Source organism: Palaemon carinicauda, chromosome 11 (genome assembly GCF_036898095.1).
Source record: "Palaemon carinicauda isolate YSFRI2023 chromosome 11, ASM3689809v2, whole genome shotgun sequence".
Taxonomy (NCBI): Eukaryota; Metazoa; Arthropoda; class Malacostraca; order Decapoda; family Palaemonidae; genus Palaemon; species Palaemon carinicauda.
In genome coordinates this window covers 126,568,167-126,585,039 of record NC_090735.1, presented here as the reverse complement: position 1 = coordinate 126,585,039, position 16,873 = coordinate 126,568,167, and the positions used below count along the sequence as shown (strand labels likewise).

The 16,873-nt window shown below is 36.4% G+C and overlaps 1 protein-coding gene across 1 annotated transcript in view; it reads left to right on the top strand.

The window, feature by feature from the left end:
* LOC137650192 (OTU domain-containing protein 7A-like) overlaps positions 1-16,660 on the top strand; it is a 62,818-nt gene extending 46,158 nt beyond the window's left edge. Inside the window, exons 6-11 of the mRNA XM_068383369.1 lie at positions 3,250-3,381; positions 4,344-4,521; positions 5,936-6,062; positions 9,934-10,108; positions 13,455-13,630; positions 15,166-16,660. Of these exons, the coding sequence (XP_068239470.1) occupies positions 3,250-3,381; positions 4,344-4,521; positions 5,936-6,062; positions 9,934-10,108; positions 13,455-13,630; positions 15,166-16,413 (2,036 nt within the window). The 3' untranslated portion in view covers positions 16,414-16,660. The remainder of the gene's footprint in view (positions 1-3,249; positions 3,382-4,343; positions 4,522-5,935; positions 6,063-9,933; positions 10,109-13,454; positions 13,631-15,165) is intronic.
* Positions 16,661-16,873: the final 213 nt, after the last annotated feature.

Sequence of the window (16,873 nt, the reverse complement as noted above, 5' to 3'; positions counted from 1 at the left end):
TCATGGATTTTTGCCTTGAATTTGACTACTGTATTAGTAAAGGTTTAAAGGCTGCTCATGAATGGCAGAGGCAAGGGACAGGGACATTGCCCAATCAAGCAGGACAATGCCCTAGAGAATGACCATATTACGTATGATCAGTGATCAGCGCCCAAGCCCCATCTCCACTCAAGCTAGGACCAATGAGGGCCAGGAAATGGCTGCTGATAACCTAGCAGATGGACCTATAGACTCTCCCAAACCCCATATCCTTAGCTCACAAGGATGGTGAGGTTGCAGCGACCAAAGGAACTAACAAGTTTGAGCAGGATTTTAACCCCAGTCTGGCGATCACCAGGCAAGGATGCTACCATCAGTACTATCCCTATGCAGTAATAGCTAGCAAATCCAGAGAAAGACATCTTAAAATGCACTAAAACATATTACAATCTGGAATCTCGAGAATAGATAGTTTATCCAAGTGACACGACAGAGAGATTGAATTAACAATAAGATACTTGGAGTGTCTCATTATTTTACTATAGGCATGTGCTTATTAAAAAAAAAAAAAAAGGTGGTTAGCTGTCAATAAACCGAGCTTCTAAAGAAGAAGCAATATGAACCTCCCAAGTAAATAATTTAGACTGCATCTGTTTTCTTCAGACTTCCTGCAGAAAAAAAACTCAAGGAATAATGTTATACAAGAATAATTAATGAAAACAAAACTAAAATCTCCCAGTGGATAACTCTCAAATCTAAGTCCAGGATAAGATAAAATTTTTCGAACTTATGTTCAATACAATACCCACCTTAATTGAAAAGAATACTGTATGTCTTAGCCTATATCAAATCTAAATTTAGTAATGGTCTCAACGATAAAATTATCTCCTACAATATTTAGTGCTAGATCAACTTTATTGATGATTTATGAAGCATTGTTCTTATCCAGTATAGATTATGATAGACCTATATTATGGATATAGGGTCCAGTCTTGGTCTGGTCTCTCAGAACTGGCCTTAGCGGTATGGTTGAGCCTGCCAGGGAGGATAAACTACCCCACTGCCATTGCCCAGCCCATCATTGAGACACTCAAGCCCCTCTACTTCAAAGGCTAGGAGAAGGAAAACTGCAAAATCAAACCAAACAAGACCCCAACGGCGGAGCTTCCCAGCGCTGGCGGAAGAGGGCAATGCCTGTCGGGCAGGCAACAAGGCGGGCCTTGACATAACAAGAACCTGGCAGCCCGATGCAACCAACATCGGAGAAGCCGCCTGTCTCATATGTCTTGAGCCGCGGTAAAAACAGTGTGGGCCAAGTGTGTGTGCGTGGCCGTTGCAAAGCCACGACCACCCAAAACAATATACCCAGCTACTGGCATTCAGTCGTTTCCTCCACCCTTCTTCATCACTTTCTCAGGAGGCTGATGGCTAACGACAGAACCCAATACTCGGACACGAGTGGGCGCCGACGACGACGATATTATGGATCAGGATCTAAAGCTAGTAAAATGGGTGTTATCTTTGTCCTTACATTGAGATTTTGTAACAATGCCAAGTACAGTACTGTACTTTGAAGATCCGATCCACCAATTCTCCAACAAAGAAGCTCTTCAACCAAATTGATGTATTTTTAAACAATCATGAACCTCCATTCCCAGTAAGATTATTGTAGATGTTATAATGAACCTTAATCACCTATCTTTTTTTCCCTCTATTGTGGATCATGATGAAAGCAAGAATATGCCTCCATCTTTTTCATTTATCAAAGAAATACTATTTTACTTCATATCATCATAGTATTCAAAGGATAGGTTATTATAGTATATATATATTGATGGCTCCAAATGTTTAATTGGTGCTGGGTGTACTGCAGTATGCGCACACAAAATACTGTAAGTCTCATCTCATTAGCTACTGAAATGTCCGTGCTTGCATATGAACTACCATTGGTAAAACAATTGAAGACAGGTTGAATCCTAGATTTACCGGCCATAGGCCCAGGACAACGGCGAGGATGCTCCATGGTGTAGGAGAAAGCACTACGAGACACAAGCACGCACAGGGAAAGCACAAAGAGAAAGCACAATGGGATCACGTGGGTACCGCGTGAGACACAAAGGGTCGGGGACACACAAAGTCACACTGGGATTAGAAGAGCGGCGAGATGATATCGCGACGCGACCAGAGAACTTACTGGAGGTCGAGACCTGAGCAGGCATGCTCTCTGACCTGGGGTTAGCCTCAGGGCACGTATCACTCCGCCTGAGGTTACCCCTCATAGAAAATGGGTTTAGGGTAAACTATACAAAACTCTGGTCAGATGGGAGGAGATCCCAGATACTCCTAAGAAAGTACTTCGAGGTAAGTACTGTTAGGAAAAATACAAATTACTTAAAATTTGTGATTTTGCCATGTATTCTGATCCAAGAAGTACCATAAAAGCTGTTTAAGGTTACTTAAAGAGCTACTGAACTGTTTTGTATTCAGGTCCCCATCTGAGTTGATGGTAATGAAAAATGAGATGATGTTGCTAATTAGAATTGCATTTACAACTTGGCATTAAACTCCCTATTAAGATTAATGCAACCATAATAATGCATACCCCCCAAAATTGGGGGAAGTGCCTTTGGTATATGGATGGATGGAATAATGCATTTCATAGTAACAAAGTGATAATCCACGTGGAATAATGAATCAGAAAACAGCTAATTGAAACATCAAACCATTTGTTTCTCTGTGGGGAATCATCAGACTAGATAGAAAAGTCACTACAGTTAAATTTCTTTTTGTCATACAGAATTCACCCCAGGCTTTTTAATGTGCCCAACTCGTGAGATATAGTAGTTTGCAAGTGGAGTAATTGTGAAATTTTAACCGTTTGACATTTTTTTTCCAAATGCAATTTTTACAAGGCAAATTCATTATTCGATCAGATGAATACGTCTGACATTTCATCGGATTTTGAGTTGTTTTTTTAAATTGATTTAATGTTTTCAAAAAGAATAGGTTTAATAGATAGAATTTGAATTCTATTTATGGCAGACTTTTATCTTTAATTTATTTCATATATCACTTAAATCTAATCTAAATTTTGCTTTATGTATTCCTTACAGAATTCATTTGTGTCAGCTCTGTAACAGTCAAGTTTGAATCATTTGCCTGGTTAATCTTCTCCATTTTGATGATAATCTTATAGCTTTTTGGACATCTCGTTCCTTGTAATTTTAGTGCATTATGTGATGTGTTTGTTAATTTAGTCTTACTTTGCAGGAATGTGGGGATTCCATGACCGATTGCTTACACTCAGGAAAGCCCTTCATGAATTTTTGACTAGGAGTCAGTATAGCCGTCCACTTTGGAGACGCTGGCGATGGCAAGTTGCACAACAAAATAGAGAAACCGGTAGGAAATTATTGCAGTAATTTTTCAACACTTCCAAAATTCAATTGTCAGGAATTTAAGTACAATAGAATGATAACGCCTTTAACATTTATAATAGTATACATTCAACTATAATCCAACTATAATTTGCAAAAAATAGCCAAAGAATTTGTAAATAAGCAAGAAGATTTCCTTTATTTAGAGACTTAAGTGCCCATAAATCACTCTGGGATGGAAATTGTGTTAATGTTGACACAAATGGATCCAGGGTTGAATGGATAGTTAATAATCATAAAATCTGCATATTCAACGAGATTGACTCTAGCATTATTATTATTACTACCCTAGCTACAACCCTAATTGGAAAAGCAAGATGCTATAAGCCCAAGGGCTTCAACAAGGAAAAATAGCCTAGTGAGGAAAGGAAATAAGGAAATTTTGGACTTAAAATCTTTGTTCCAACAATATTATGGATAGGTTTGATCGGTTATTGCCATTAACTTCTAGATTATCTCATTACTTCACTAGAGACATCTTTTAAAAGTCTTTTGAAAGGCAAGGAAACAAGAAATATTTTAGTTTTAGTGGTAATCAGCAATGAAATAAAGCTTTTAGAGCAACAGCATGGACACCTGTAGACATTCATAGAAATAATACTTCATTTAATATTTTGGATTTTGCTTTATAAGTAGTTTGTCTTTACAAATAGGGAGTCAATCGTAAACAAGGAATTTGTAGTGCCTGATATTATGCAGAATTATGATAAAAGTTTGAGATTATAATGAATTTTACATGTTTTATAACTCGTGTACAATTTGTAGTATTTTATTAAATTATTTGGAAGATACAATCTTTTGTGTTCTTAATTTCTTTGTCATTAGATTTTTTACATTTGTATAATTTGTGTAAGTTTTAAAATAGTGTACTGATTAGATTTTGTATTAGATGTTACTACCAGTTACTGTATGTATATGTTATTTCAGGCTTAGTGTATAGTAACGAGGAATGGGACACAGAATGGGCCAACGTTCTTAGACTTGCATCAAGTGCACCACGTGGTGGTCAAGATGACAATGTTGCTGGGAAAGAAGGAAACCACTTAAATGGAAGTGCAAAAAATAATATTGATCCTACTCCAGTATCTAAAAGGCTAAGTAATGGGTAAGCTTTTTTTCAGTTTTAAGTTCCTGTACTCTATTATGATAATATGTTCATTGCCTGATAGTTACTAAAAAAAATGGTAAATTATAATTGGAAATGGTGTTTACGTCGTAATAACATATAATTAGCATCGCAATTTGCCTCACAATCAAAGTGATTTACCTTGATCTCTCTTTCATATTGGGAAATTGCATATGTAGAGATTTTGAACAAAACCAAATCCCAGTAGCTATATTTTTTGACATTCAGAAGGCATATGACTGCTTAGATGCATTCAGTCCTAAAATCCTTATATCATAATGATTTTCGAGGCCACCTCCCTATTTTTATTATAAATTTTATTGTTGGAAGAACCTTTCAAACTTGTAAAGTGTGTTTTTATTCTGAATCGTACAACCTTGGCTTTAGTGTAAGAGAATGTTTATTCTGAATCGTACAACCTTGGCTTTAGTGTCTCCTAGGGTAGTGTTTTAAGTGGGACTGTATTGGCAATTAATAACATAGTTGCTGAAACCATGTGCTGCGAGTGCGACACTGTTTTAAACATACAACATATTTTTAGTGATTAATGTTTTGAAAAGAGAGATCTATTTATGTTTTGGGAAGTTTTTTGACATTTTATTGGACTCTGGGAATTTCTGTTTTTAAGATCTAAAGATTTTCAAGAAACATAGCCTTTATAGATAAGATTTAAATTTATATTTATCATAAATTTTTCTCTCATTTATATTTTTTACCTCACATTTACCATATATTTTTTCTTTATTCATCTATTAGCTTTAATATACTGAATAATATTCTTTCTTCCCAAATTTAATCAGGCCAGCTCTGAAAGAGTTGATCTCCTCCCTTTTGATAATAATATAGAAGTGCCAAATTTTTAAGTTGAAATATTTCTTTTGAAGATCTCACGACTAAAATCCTTTTCTTGTTGGTTTTAGCTTCAGCTAACCACATTAAGTGGGCTACAAACCCTATCTGTCAGTGTAACCTTGGGGAAAAATGATTTTGTCCGCTTTGTCTTCCTTCAGAGCCAAAATATTACTATAGTCAATTTCTTTTAGCGATGCAGATTTGCACCGACTCGCAGCAGTGCCCTTTTAGCCCGGAAAAGTTTCCGGATCGCTGATTGGTTGGACGAGATAATTCCAACCAATCAGCGATCACGAAACTTTTTCGAGCTAAAAGGGCACCGCCGCGAGTCGGTGCAAATATGCATCGCTAAAAGAAATGGACTATAGTTGTTATGATGCCAACTCACAAGAATTAATCAGACAATTTGCTTTAAAGATTTTATTTGATAGTACTCTTAAGTCTATGGTATGTAAGTACTGAACTATGAGTAAAGCTATTTTCTACGTTCTATAATACAGTATGCATTATATTAAAAGTTTATGCTTTCTTGTGTTCGCAGGTTCCTCACAAATCAAGGGGATGACTGCACTGGGCGAGTATATGAAAGCCTTGAGGAAATACATGTTCTTGCTTTAGCTCATGTATTGCGTCGTCCAATCATTGTAGTGGCAGATGTGACATTGAAGGTATGCCATAGAAAAGACTGTTTCAACATTATCTCTCACATACCTAATACTTACAATCAGCCAAACTTCTTGCTCAGTGAAATCAGTGACACTCAATTCCTAGTTTGAAAAGAAACAGTATAGTTAGCCTGTTACCCTTGCATATGCCAGGGCACCAGCCACCCGTTGAGATACTACCGCTAGAGAGTTATAGGGTCCTTGGACTGGCCAGACAGTATTACATTGGATCCTTCTTTGGTTACGGTTCACTTTCCCTTTGCCTACACATACACCGAATAGTTTGGCATATTCTTTACAGATTCTCCTCTGTCCTCATACACCTGACAACACTGAGATTACCAAACAATTCTTCCTCACCCAAGGGGTTAATTACTGCACTCTAATTGTTCAGTGGCTACATTCCTTTTGGTAAGGGTAGAAGAGACTCTTTAGCTAAGATAAGCAGCTCTTCTAGGAGAAGGACACTCCAAAATCAAACCATTGTTCTCTAGTCATGGGTAGTGCTATAGCCTCTGTACCATGGTCTTCCACTGTCTTGGATTAGAGTTCTCTTGCTTGAGGGTACACTCGGGCACACCAGTCTATTTAATTTCTCTTATTCTTGTTTTGTTAAAGTTTTTATAGTTTATATTGAAGTATTTATTTAGATGTTGTTGCTGTTCTTAAAATATTTAATTTTTCCTTGTTTCCTCTCTCACTGAGCTATTTTTCCTGATGGGGCCCCTGGATTATAGCATTCTGCTATTCCAACTAGGGTTGTAGCTTAGCAAGTAATAATGATAATAATAATAATATTACCCAGATCATCAGCAGCTGACTTCCCCACATTACCTGCTATCTATCCTGTTCCCATTTTGCTGAAGTCCCCAACTTTATCTAATTGATTTTCACTATTGAATTCTGTAAACCTAATTTTTAAGATAAAATTATTAATTCAATACTTACTAATAATTCATGTGCTGTACACTCTCTCACTTCATGCTCTTCCATGGCAGTGCCACTTCTAACCCTCACTTTTTTTTCCTACAAGAATAAATCCCGAAGCAAAGAAACAGGTTAGATAGTGAAAAGAATGTAAATGATTCCTATACAGATACATACTGGAGCAGAGTACTCGGGTTTGTATAGTGAAAAGTAATGTAATTACCTCCCAAGGGCTGTTGAATAAGGGGGTTCAATAAGGTTCACTCTGATGTTTGTAGATTGTAATAGCCTATTTGTTCCAACACAGGGACTTACCTCGAACTATTTTCTTAGGAGTTACCTGGAACCTCCTCTCAACCGACCAGAGTTTTGTGTAGTTTATCCTACTTCCGTTTTCTGTAATGGTAGGCCTAGGCGGAAGGATACGTGCCCTGAGGGCAGTCTCGAGGCAGGCCTTATGTTAGCTTGGGTCTTGACCTTCAGTAAGTTCTCTGGTCGCATCGTGATATCATCTCGACGCTCTCCGTATCTCAGTACGACCCTTTGTGTCTCCGACTCTTGTGTTCCACGTGTGTTTTCCCGTGGTCCGTTGTGCTTTCCATCGTGCTTTCGCGCTTATAACTTAAATCCTCGTGTTTTCCCTTGTGTTTATTAGTTTTCTCTTATCATTTTCCGCTACGTTCCTGTCTCTGGTGGTACTGTGATAGTGTGTTATGGAGCATACCCGCCGTTGTCCTGGGCCTAAGGCCGGGAAGTCGTGTGGGGCTTTCTTGTCCAAGCCCGATGTGGACCCGCACTCCCTTTGTTCCTTGTGTGTAATAGCCTATTTTCTCTTATTGGGAATGGTGGTTCACAATTATTTATAAATGTACCACTGGGGTTGAAGAGAATCTTTCTTGGAGAATGGGTGGAGAGGCTCTTTGGTGCACTTTGTATGAGTACAAAATCTCAATGTAGGTCCCAGGGGGCTTCCACAATATCACCTAGCACTGAGATATTTGGGGGAACATCTAAAGGTTCCCCTGCAAAGTCTTAGACCTTGAGTGTGTGTTGTATCTAAAGACTTTAAAGTAGCTTCAAATCCTGATCATAATATATTCCCGGTAACACTAATGCTTTATAGATCATCAGTGAAATTGATCTCTTTGCACCCCATATTGTATTAGACAACTTTTTCATTAGGTCTAGAGCATTATTACATTCAGATTTATGGAAGAGACACTTTTCACTAGACAGCAACCCTCCTTGGCCAATAGCCCGATAAGAGAGTTCAAGTCTCGATCAATAACATCAGAAACTATGTCAGCGGAATCGATTTGCCTGCAGGCAAGCCCCGCCTTACTGGTAGCTTTTCTATGACATGACATAGAAGTGTCATTCCAAACACTTCCTTACAAGGGGGAGAGTGCAGTGACCAGGCAAACACCTTATTTTTCATATGCTATATGGTGTTAACTCAAACCCATTGGATACTACTGTGACTTAGTTGGGACCAGACAAACCTATTAGTATATATATGCCTCAGCAGTATGACACAGAGGTTTTCTGCTCAATGCCCTTTATTGCATAGGGTGTTGACCCGCTGGTATAGTCACACCACTGGTGCACTATGTTTAAGAATGAACTTGAACTTTCACTACCTGCAAGGTCCTAGTTTAGAAATCCCAGGATTAGTTTTCCAGCCAGTTAGATATGGAAGGGAAAGGGAAAATCCTCTCGCTTAAGGATAAGTTTCCGATGTAAAGGGTGATGGTTTGTATCTGTGTAAGAACAAATAAATTTTTTAAAGTAATTTGTAATTTTCCTAACTTTTCACACCCGAGTCCTTTATTCGTACTTTCCTGTCATCACTAACCCTCTAGAAAGTCCAGTTGCAGTCAAAGTGACTACTCAGTGAGCAAGTAGAGAGGTCGAAGTTTTCCCGCCCTTGGCAGGAAAGCTACCCAAACCTCATTGTGAAGTTTTAACTGTCGTATTCCAGCTTCACGTTTATCATTCTCGTATATAAAGGACTCATTTTTGTATAGGTAGGAAAAATACAAATTACTTTTAAAAATTTGTCATGTTTGTACTGAGCTAATGATTTTATCAAGGTTGATCTGAAATAATTTTTAGAAAAATTGCTACTCATGACATGGACCCAAATAACCAAAGCTAGTTTTAAGAGTTTATACAGTACTGGAGATTTCAATAATGATCATAATGGGATGAAATTAACTTCACTTAACTGTCTTATACTCCCTTTCTTTATTGATTACTGTAATGCAAACTTAAGTATGAACTTTGAATTTTTATCTATGCTGTTATTTGTCTTAGTTAATTTTGAAAAGTATTTATAATTGATTTTGGAGTCGCAAATGATACATTTGGAACATGCCCCCCTAGTATGATGGATTTCTTTTCATTTAGTGACAACGTGAACATTTAGAAGTTGAACAGCACTACATTTTTATATTCCTATTTTATGTTACAGTATTATGTAATTTTCTCAGTGAGGTTCCACCAAAAAATAGGAGAGTATTTTCTTCACCATTATTCATGCTCATGCTCTTTAAATTATCATACAATAACTTTATAGTTCATCTAACTTCATTTTAGTAACGACATTAAAATCATGTTCAGTACACGGCAAATTTTACTTTAATTTGTAAAATAAGTATTTCTAGTGAATAGTAGTTAAAGGCAAATATTTTACTGATTAACATATATTTTCAAAATATCATTGTTTATACAGTGCAGTATTGTTAATTTATGCAGAGTGCTGTATTACTGATGATTCAGATTAAGAATGTATTGAAAATTATTGTATAATTCTAAGCAAAAGTGTAATGTATTTATAATGTTCAGTCATGAATCAAAAGATTAATATACTATTCACTGTATTTGGTTGATTAAGTACAGTATTATTTTTAAAGTGATCTTATTAAGAAAACAAACCTTTCTTTAGGATGTAAGTGGAGAACCACTGGCACCTATTCCATTTGGTGGTATTTACCTTCCATTGGAGTGTCCACCAAGGGAATGTCAGCGATCACCGTTACTTCTGACTTACGATGCAGCACATTTCTCAGCCCTGGTTGTGATGGAAAGTCAACAAGACTGCAGTGGTAATCAGCTTCCAGGTGAGTTGAAGCACTAAGCTATTTGGAAATTTCCAACCCTTAACCCCCAGGGGTTATTTTTTTCAAGAACATTTTGCAGTATATTTTTTTTTAAATTGCTCTAACAGCCTTAATTTTCATCATAGAGAGGTTAGGTTGGTCTCATTCTCTTGGAAAATGCCTGAAGTTTCTCAAAAAATTATCAAAAAAATGCAAAAATAAAATTTAAATAGCAGTTTTTTGCAAGGACGTACCTGTACGTCCCTGGGGGTAAAGGGATGAGTTTTGTGAAACGTACCAGTACGTCCTTTGAGGGTAAAAGGGTTAACTGATTTTTTTACCTTGACCTATTGAAATGTAACATTTTAGAATGATTTTAGTACAGTTATAAACCCTACCATTACCTGTATATTAAGGCAGTGAATGCAGTTTTTGAGCTGTGGAACCAATAAAGTTATATTTTGATGTTGCATATGAAATTAGGGAAACTGGTGTATAGGCTGTAAGATTTTAATTTTTGTTAAAATTGATATGTTTGCTGAAGGTACTGTATTCATCTTTTCCTTAGTTTGCAATTTAGCTTTCGTAAAGGCCATGGAGTATGTGATGCCCTTACAATCTCCAGTGCTGTACAGATATCCCTTGATTGTGGTCAGGAAGTTTATATGATTGGCCTGTGACCGTGTTAATCTTAAGGCTCTTGTTTTCAAATTCGAACAGTTGGGAGTGGGTGGGTCTTTTCTTAGCATCATTATTGAATTTTTAAGTAATAGATTGCAAAGTTGTTGATGGGCACCATAGTGATTATAGGAATGTAATATCTGGGGTTCCTCAGGGTAGTGTTCTGGACCAATTACTTTTCATACAATATATACGTAACATGTGGTTTGGCCTAGAAAACAAGCATCAATTCCATCTCCTGTATATATATCTGGGATTACTGAATCCCTTAATAGAGATCTAGGTAAAGCTAGTGCATGGTGCAAATTATGGGTCATGAAGTTGAACCCTAAGAAAACTCAAAGTATAATTGTAAGTAGAATGAGGACAGTAGCTCCTCAACATCCAGATCTCAGGATTGATAATGTTTTTTTAACAGTGTATGACTTTTAAAACTTTAGGTGTGATTCTTCATTACAATTTATTTTTGAGAAACACATTAGGTTTGTTTCTTCAAGTGCACAAAAACTTGGCGTATTGAGAGTCTTTTAAGATTTTCGGTGGTCAATCTATTCTAAAGAAGTGTTTTAATTCTTTCATTCTGCCTTGTTTCGAGTATTGTTCACCTGTCTGGACTTCAGCTGCTGAATCTCTTCTTCCTGATCTAGATATTAATCTCTGGTGCTGCGTTCAGTTAGTTTATTATGCGTGTTGCATAAGATTTTTCATAATTCTGACCATTCTTTGCATTAAATATCTTGGTCAGTACCATCCTATTCATAATACTAGGTATGCAGTTAATTCTAATATTCATGCCTTCTCCATCATGAAGTTTTATTCGAGCTGTGACCAAGTTGTGGAAGGATCTTCCTAATCAGGTAGTTGATTCGGTGGAACTTCAAAAGTTCAAACTTGCGGTGAATGTTTTTATGTTGAACAGGGTGACATAAATCTTGTAGTTCATTTATTTCCTTTCCTCACTGGGCTATTTTTTTTCAGATAGAGCCTTTGGGCTTATAGCATCCTGCTTTTCCAACTAGAATTGTAGCTTAGCTAGTAATAATGTTAATAATAATCTATTACTGAAACCACTAAAGTTATGATAAAGGTGATAGAGAAACAAAGTAGAATGTGGTGAGGTTATATGGAATTTGTGGAAGGTTGTTGCAAGCAGCGAAGAGCTTATACATAGGCAATAAAGCATGTGTTAGGGTAGGGAATGAAGTGAGTGAGTGGTTTCCAGTGAGAGTGGGGCTGAGATATGGATATGAGATTTCGCTATAGTTTTTCAATTTGGTTGTTGATGGAACTGTAAGAGGTGAATACTGTAGTGCTTGGTCGAGGATGGAAACTGATAGACGAGAGTGATCATGAGTGGAAGGCGAATCAGTTGTTGTTTGCAGATGATACTGTATTGGTTGCAGACAATGAGGAGAAGCTGTGTTGATTTGAGATAGAGGATATAAAGTGTTGGGGGCAGTGAAGGGAGTGGTAAAGAATAGGGGGTTAGGAATGAAATTAAGAAAGTTCTGTTTGAGAAAGTGATTGTACCAACTGTGACGTATGGATCGGAATTGTGGGGAATGAAAGTGATGGAGAGACAGAAATTGAATGTGTTCGAGATGAAGTGTCTAAAAAATTTGGCTTGTGTATCTCGATTGGATAGGTTAAGAACGAAGAAGTGAGGTGAGAATGAGTGTGAGAAATGAATGAGCAGCTAGAGTGGATATGAATGTATTTAGGTGGTTTGGCCATATAGTAAGGATGGAAAAAGGTCATCTGCTGAAGAAGGTGATGAATGCAAGAGTTGATGGGAGAATTGCAAGAGGAAGACCAAGGTTTGAGGGGATGGATGGAGTGAAGAAAACCCTAGGTAACAGGAAGATAGATGTGAGAGAGGTAAAAGAGCATGTTAGGAATAGAAGTGAAGACTAAGGAATTGTGAGGCAGTTCCGATAGGCCCTGCTGCTACCTTGGTGACGGCTGAGGTAGTGGCAGTATGGGAGTTAGCATATGAAGCTTCATTTGTGATGGAAAGCAGAGGAGGGTGGGCTGTGGCACCCTAGCAGTACCAACTAAACTCGGCCGAGTCCCTGTCAGGCAAAAAGGAACAATGAGAAAACAATTTTTTTTTTTTCTATGTTGGCTACCTTCCAAAATTGGAGCAAGTACCATGGTAGACATAAATAAAAGAGCAATACAGTACAGATGGCTCTTAAATATATCCTGGATTTTCTTTTGCAAGCAGGTGAACTTCAGACCATTAGTGTCAAGAATTATGGTGTACATTCAATCATTAGAGACTTTGATGAAACAAATCAAACAAAACTAATTTAACCCTTTTACCCCCAAAGGACGTACTGGTACGTTTCACAAAAGCCATCCCTTTACCCCCATGGACGTACCGGTACGTCCTTGCAAGAAAATGCTATAAAATTTCTTTTCATATTTTTGATAATTTTTTTGAGAAAATTCAGGCATTTTCCAAGAAAATGAGACCAACCTAACCTCTCTTTGACAAAAATTAAGGCTATTAGAGCAATTTAAAAAAAATATACTGCAAAATGTGCTGGGAAAAAAATAACTTCCTGGGGGTTAAGGGTTGGAAATTTACAAATAGCCTGGGGGTAAAAGGGTTAATATAAGAATATTTTATAAAATAAGTAAGGAGGCCTTTATTACCCTTTAATTGCATTGTATTTTGCAGCTATGATTCCTGTGACAGACTGTTACCATGAATTGTTGCCTATCCAGTTCGTTATTGATCCCGGTGAAGACTTTGTCTGGGGTCATGATGACCAAAATCCTGCTGTGATACAGAAACTCACCATCACTAATCATGATAAAATTGGACTTCTGAATGAGTACCTTGACGTTTCTCAGGTTAGTACTTTTATCTGTTGTTCAGTATTTTAGCTTACTTGGGAATGCAAATTAGATCCTTCTATAATTTAGGTGATTGATTTCTCTACAACAATAGCTTGGAGTATACAGTATATGGCCATGATAACATTTTTCATTTTTTTTGTTTTGTTCATCTCTCTATTATTGTTCTGTATATAGTCACATTCATATTGCTTTGTTATTAAGTTTTCTTTTAATTATGATGTAACTTGACCAATACTTTGTGGTAATGTCTTCTGATGTATTGTAACAATTGAGGATTTTACGGCAAGTTAGACACCTTACAGTTGCCTCCAGACAGTATAATATTTCAATGTATTTTCCCGTTAATATAAAAGACTATTAACTGCAAGGACCAACTTGATATTATCTCAAAGAATTATAAAATTTTCTCCTGTTATGTCATTTCCCAAAAACTGAGTGGGATTGCTACACTGCCACCCACATTCTGTATTCTCTTGTTATGTCATTTCCCAAAAACTCAGTGGGATTGCTACACTGCCACCCACATTCTGTATACCAAAGGGCAAGGGAAGATAGGAGGGTCTAAGGAGAAATCCCATGCCAGTGAATCAGATTTACTGAATTACGAGCCTGACTGATGTCCCTTACTTTTTCTCTCGTGACATGATTTATTTCTATGTATTTTGTGGCTAGGGTGTGTACAGTATATTTCCATTTGAATTTTACTCAAGTATGTAATGGAAGATGAAATATTATTGGAAGGAGAAAGGATTAATGAGGTAGACTCCTTTAAGTATTTAGGAATTTGATGATGAAGAGGATGAATATATATATATAAATATATATATATAAATATATATACATAATTCTCACTGAAGGCAATTGCCTTAGTGGCATCTGTGTTTTTTTTACAGGAATATTTGTTTTTCTGAGGTATTAATCGAATCTTCTTACCATTTGTATATATTTTTTAAGTATTCAGTAATTATTAAGCTCTTCCCTTCTTTAAAGGAGTAGCACATAAATCCAGGTATATATTGAAATAATTAATTTTCATTCAAAAGTTTTTCATTTTATACATATTTTTGTTATAGAAAAATAGTTTCGTTTTTTAAATAACAAAGTTGTATGATTATGAATTAAATACGGATAAATTTAAAATGCTTAAACCCACTGTTGGATTGTAAGATTCTTAATTTCCAAGTGCAGACTACGTTAAAGTAATTGTATATTCCAATCAAATTGTTTTTTATGGATATTTGAGGAATACCCCTCAAGTTCACAACTCCAGCCCCTCAGCCTAGCTGAGAATGCCAATTTTTTTTATCAGGTCAAACTGTCTAAAGCTGATTACAGACTACTGTACTATACAATCAGTGTTACTGTACTATACAATCAGTGTTATTGGGTTGTGTTATTTAAATGAGCATTGTTATTCTTTATACAGTAATATGATTTTAAATATTTATAAACTTGGATAATGTTTATGTTTTATTAGCGGTCTTTTAGATACAGAAGTATTGGAATATGTGACAATTTTCTTCTTCCAGGTTCCTATTCCTCCGGGTTACCTAGAAGCTTGTCAGTCTGTTGAAGATGTAGAGTCACCAGAAAATTATCATCCTGAAATTGAGAAGAAATCTTCCGAATCCAGTTTTGATTCTGATGAGGGCCCCCCATATCCAGATGGTACTGCAGGTATCTTTACAAGTAAGAGTAAAGCCTCAAAACAGTTGCAGACAGTTGCTAAACAGTTTGGAAGCATAGGTAAGACTATGTCAAAGAAAATTAAAAAGAACTTTGGAACTTTGTCTAAACTTGGTAGAGCGGGTTCTTTTAAAAAGAAAGATGACTATGTTAAAACTTGTCATTTATCCAAGAATAATCATTTGCTAAAAATGTCATCTGCTCAGAGTTTCATATTATCTGCCTTGATTCACACTGAAAAGCGACACGCGTACCAGGAAGAAATGGTACGTAACTATCTCAACACCGCCCGTCGAAGGTTTGAGAAAGACGCAGAAATGCGTAAAAGACAAGAGGAGGAAATGATACAGCTCGAACTAGAACAGTTAGAACATCAAGTTGAAATGGAAGGACCAGTAGAATGTATAAATCCTGGTTGCAGCATGTACGGCACTGCGCTCACTGCTTACATGTGCTCTTCGTGTTATGCTAAGCAAAGAGAGGAAGAGCAGGAGTATAAAAGGCAAACTTCGAGTAATCTCGGCTCGCCCAAAGCTCAACACAGAATAGATGGAGCACAATATGGAGCAGGAAAGTCTAAGTTTTATGCAAAGTTAGATGCAAATTCAGTGATGGATGCTAATAAAATTCCTGTCATAAAACCTTTATCAACTAAAAAAGATGGTACGATATATCTGTCAAATTCAACATTTTACAGTGACAACTCAACTGGCCCCAATTGCAATAACGTAAAATCACTATGCGGCGCCCAGAGTAATGCTCATCGTAACGAGACAGATGTGGTAGAGAGCCAGGCCTCTGTGGTCGTTACAGCCACGGCTATTGCATCCCCTTCAATTATTACAACAACAATGGCTAATGAAATTCCAGATACTTTCACTCCAGTTGCTGTTGATGACGATGTGTCAGTTTGTGTAAGGGGTGATATGAGATCGGAGAGTCCTAGTCAGCCATGCTTAACGCGAGACTGCCGATTTTACGGTAGCACCAATGCCGGTGGATACTGTTCACAGTGCTATCAAGAACATGCATCAATACGTATTAGTCCAAAGAGTGTCATGGTGCAACAGATTAAATCTGTACAGTTATAAATAAATTTTGACAAGCGTTGTATAAAATATTATGGCTGCTATCAATTCTATTTTAATTTGCTTAGTTGGCATTTTTGATGTTTGTGAATCTATTGAATTTAATTTTATGTAAGGTGATCTAGTCATAGTGCCATGATAGGTGAGGTATTTTTAATGCTTTATCTTTATTATGTCATTTTATCACATATATCCTATAGTCAAGGATAAGTGTGCCTTGAATTTCGCAGAGGAAAACTATTTGTGTTATTAATATATATATATATATATATATATATATATATATATATATATATATATATATATATAATATATATATATATATATATATTAATTATATATATTTTATTGACTGATGATATGCATTTGTGGTATATTTTATCAAGGGGTATTATTTCTCAGAAATTTCTATTTTTTGTTAATGCCATAGATGAAATCAGATTAAAAACATTAATTACTGCCA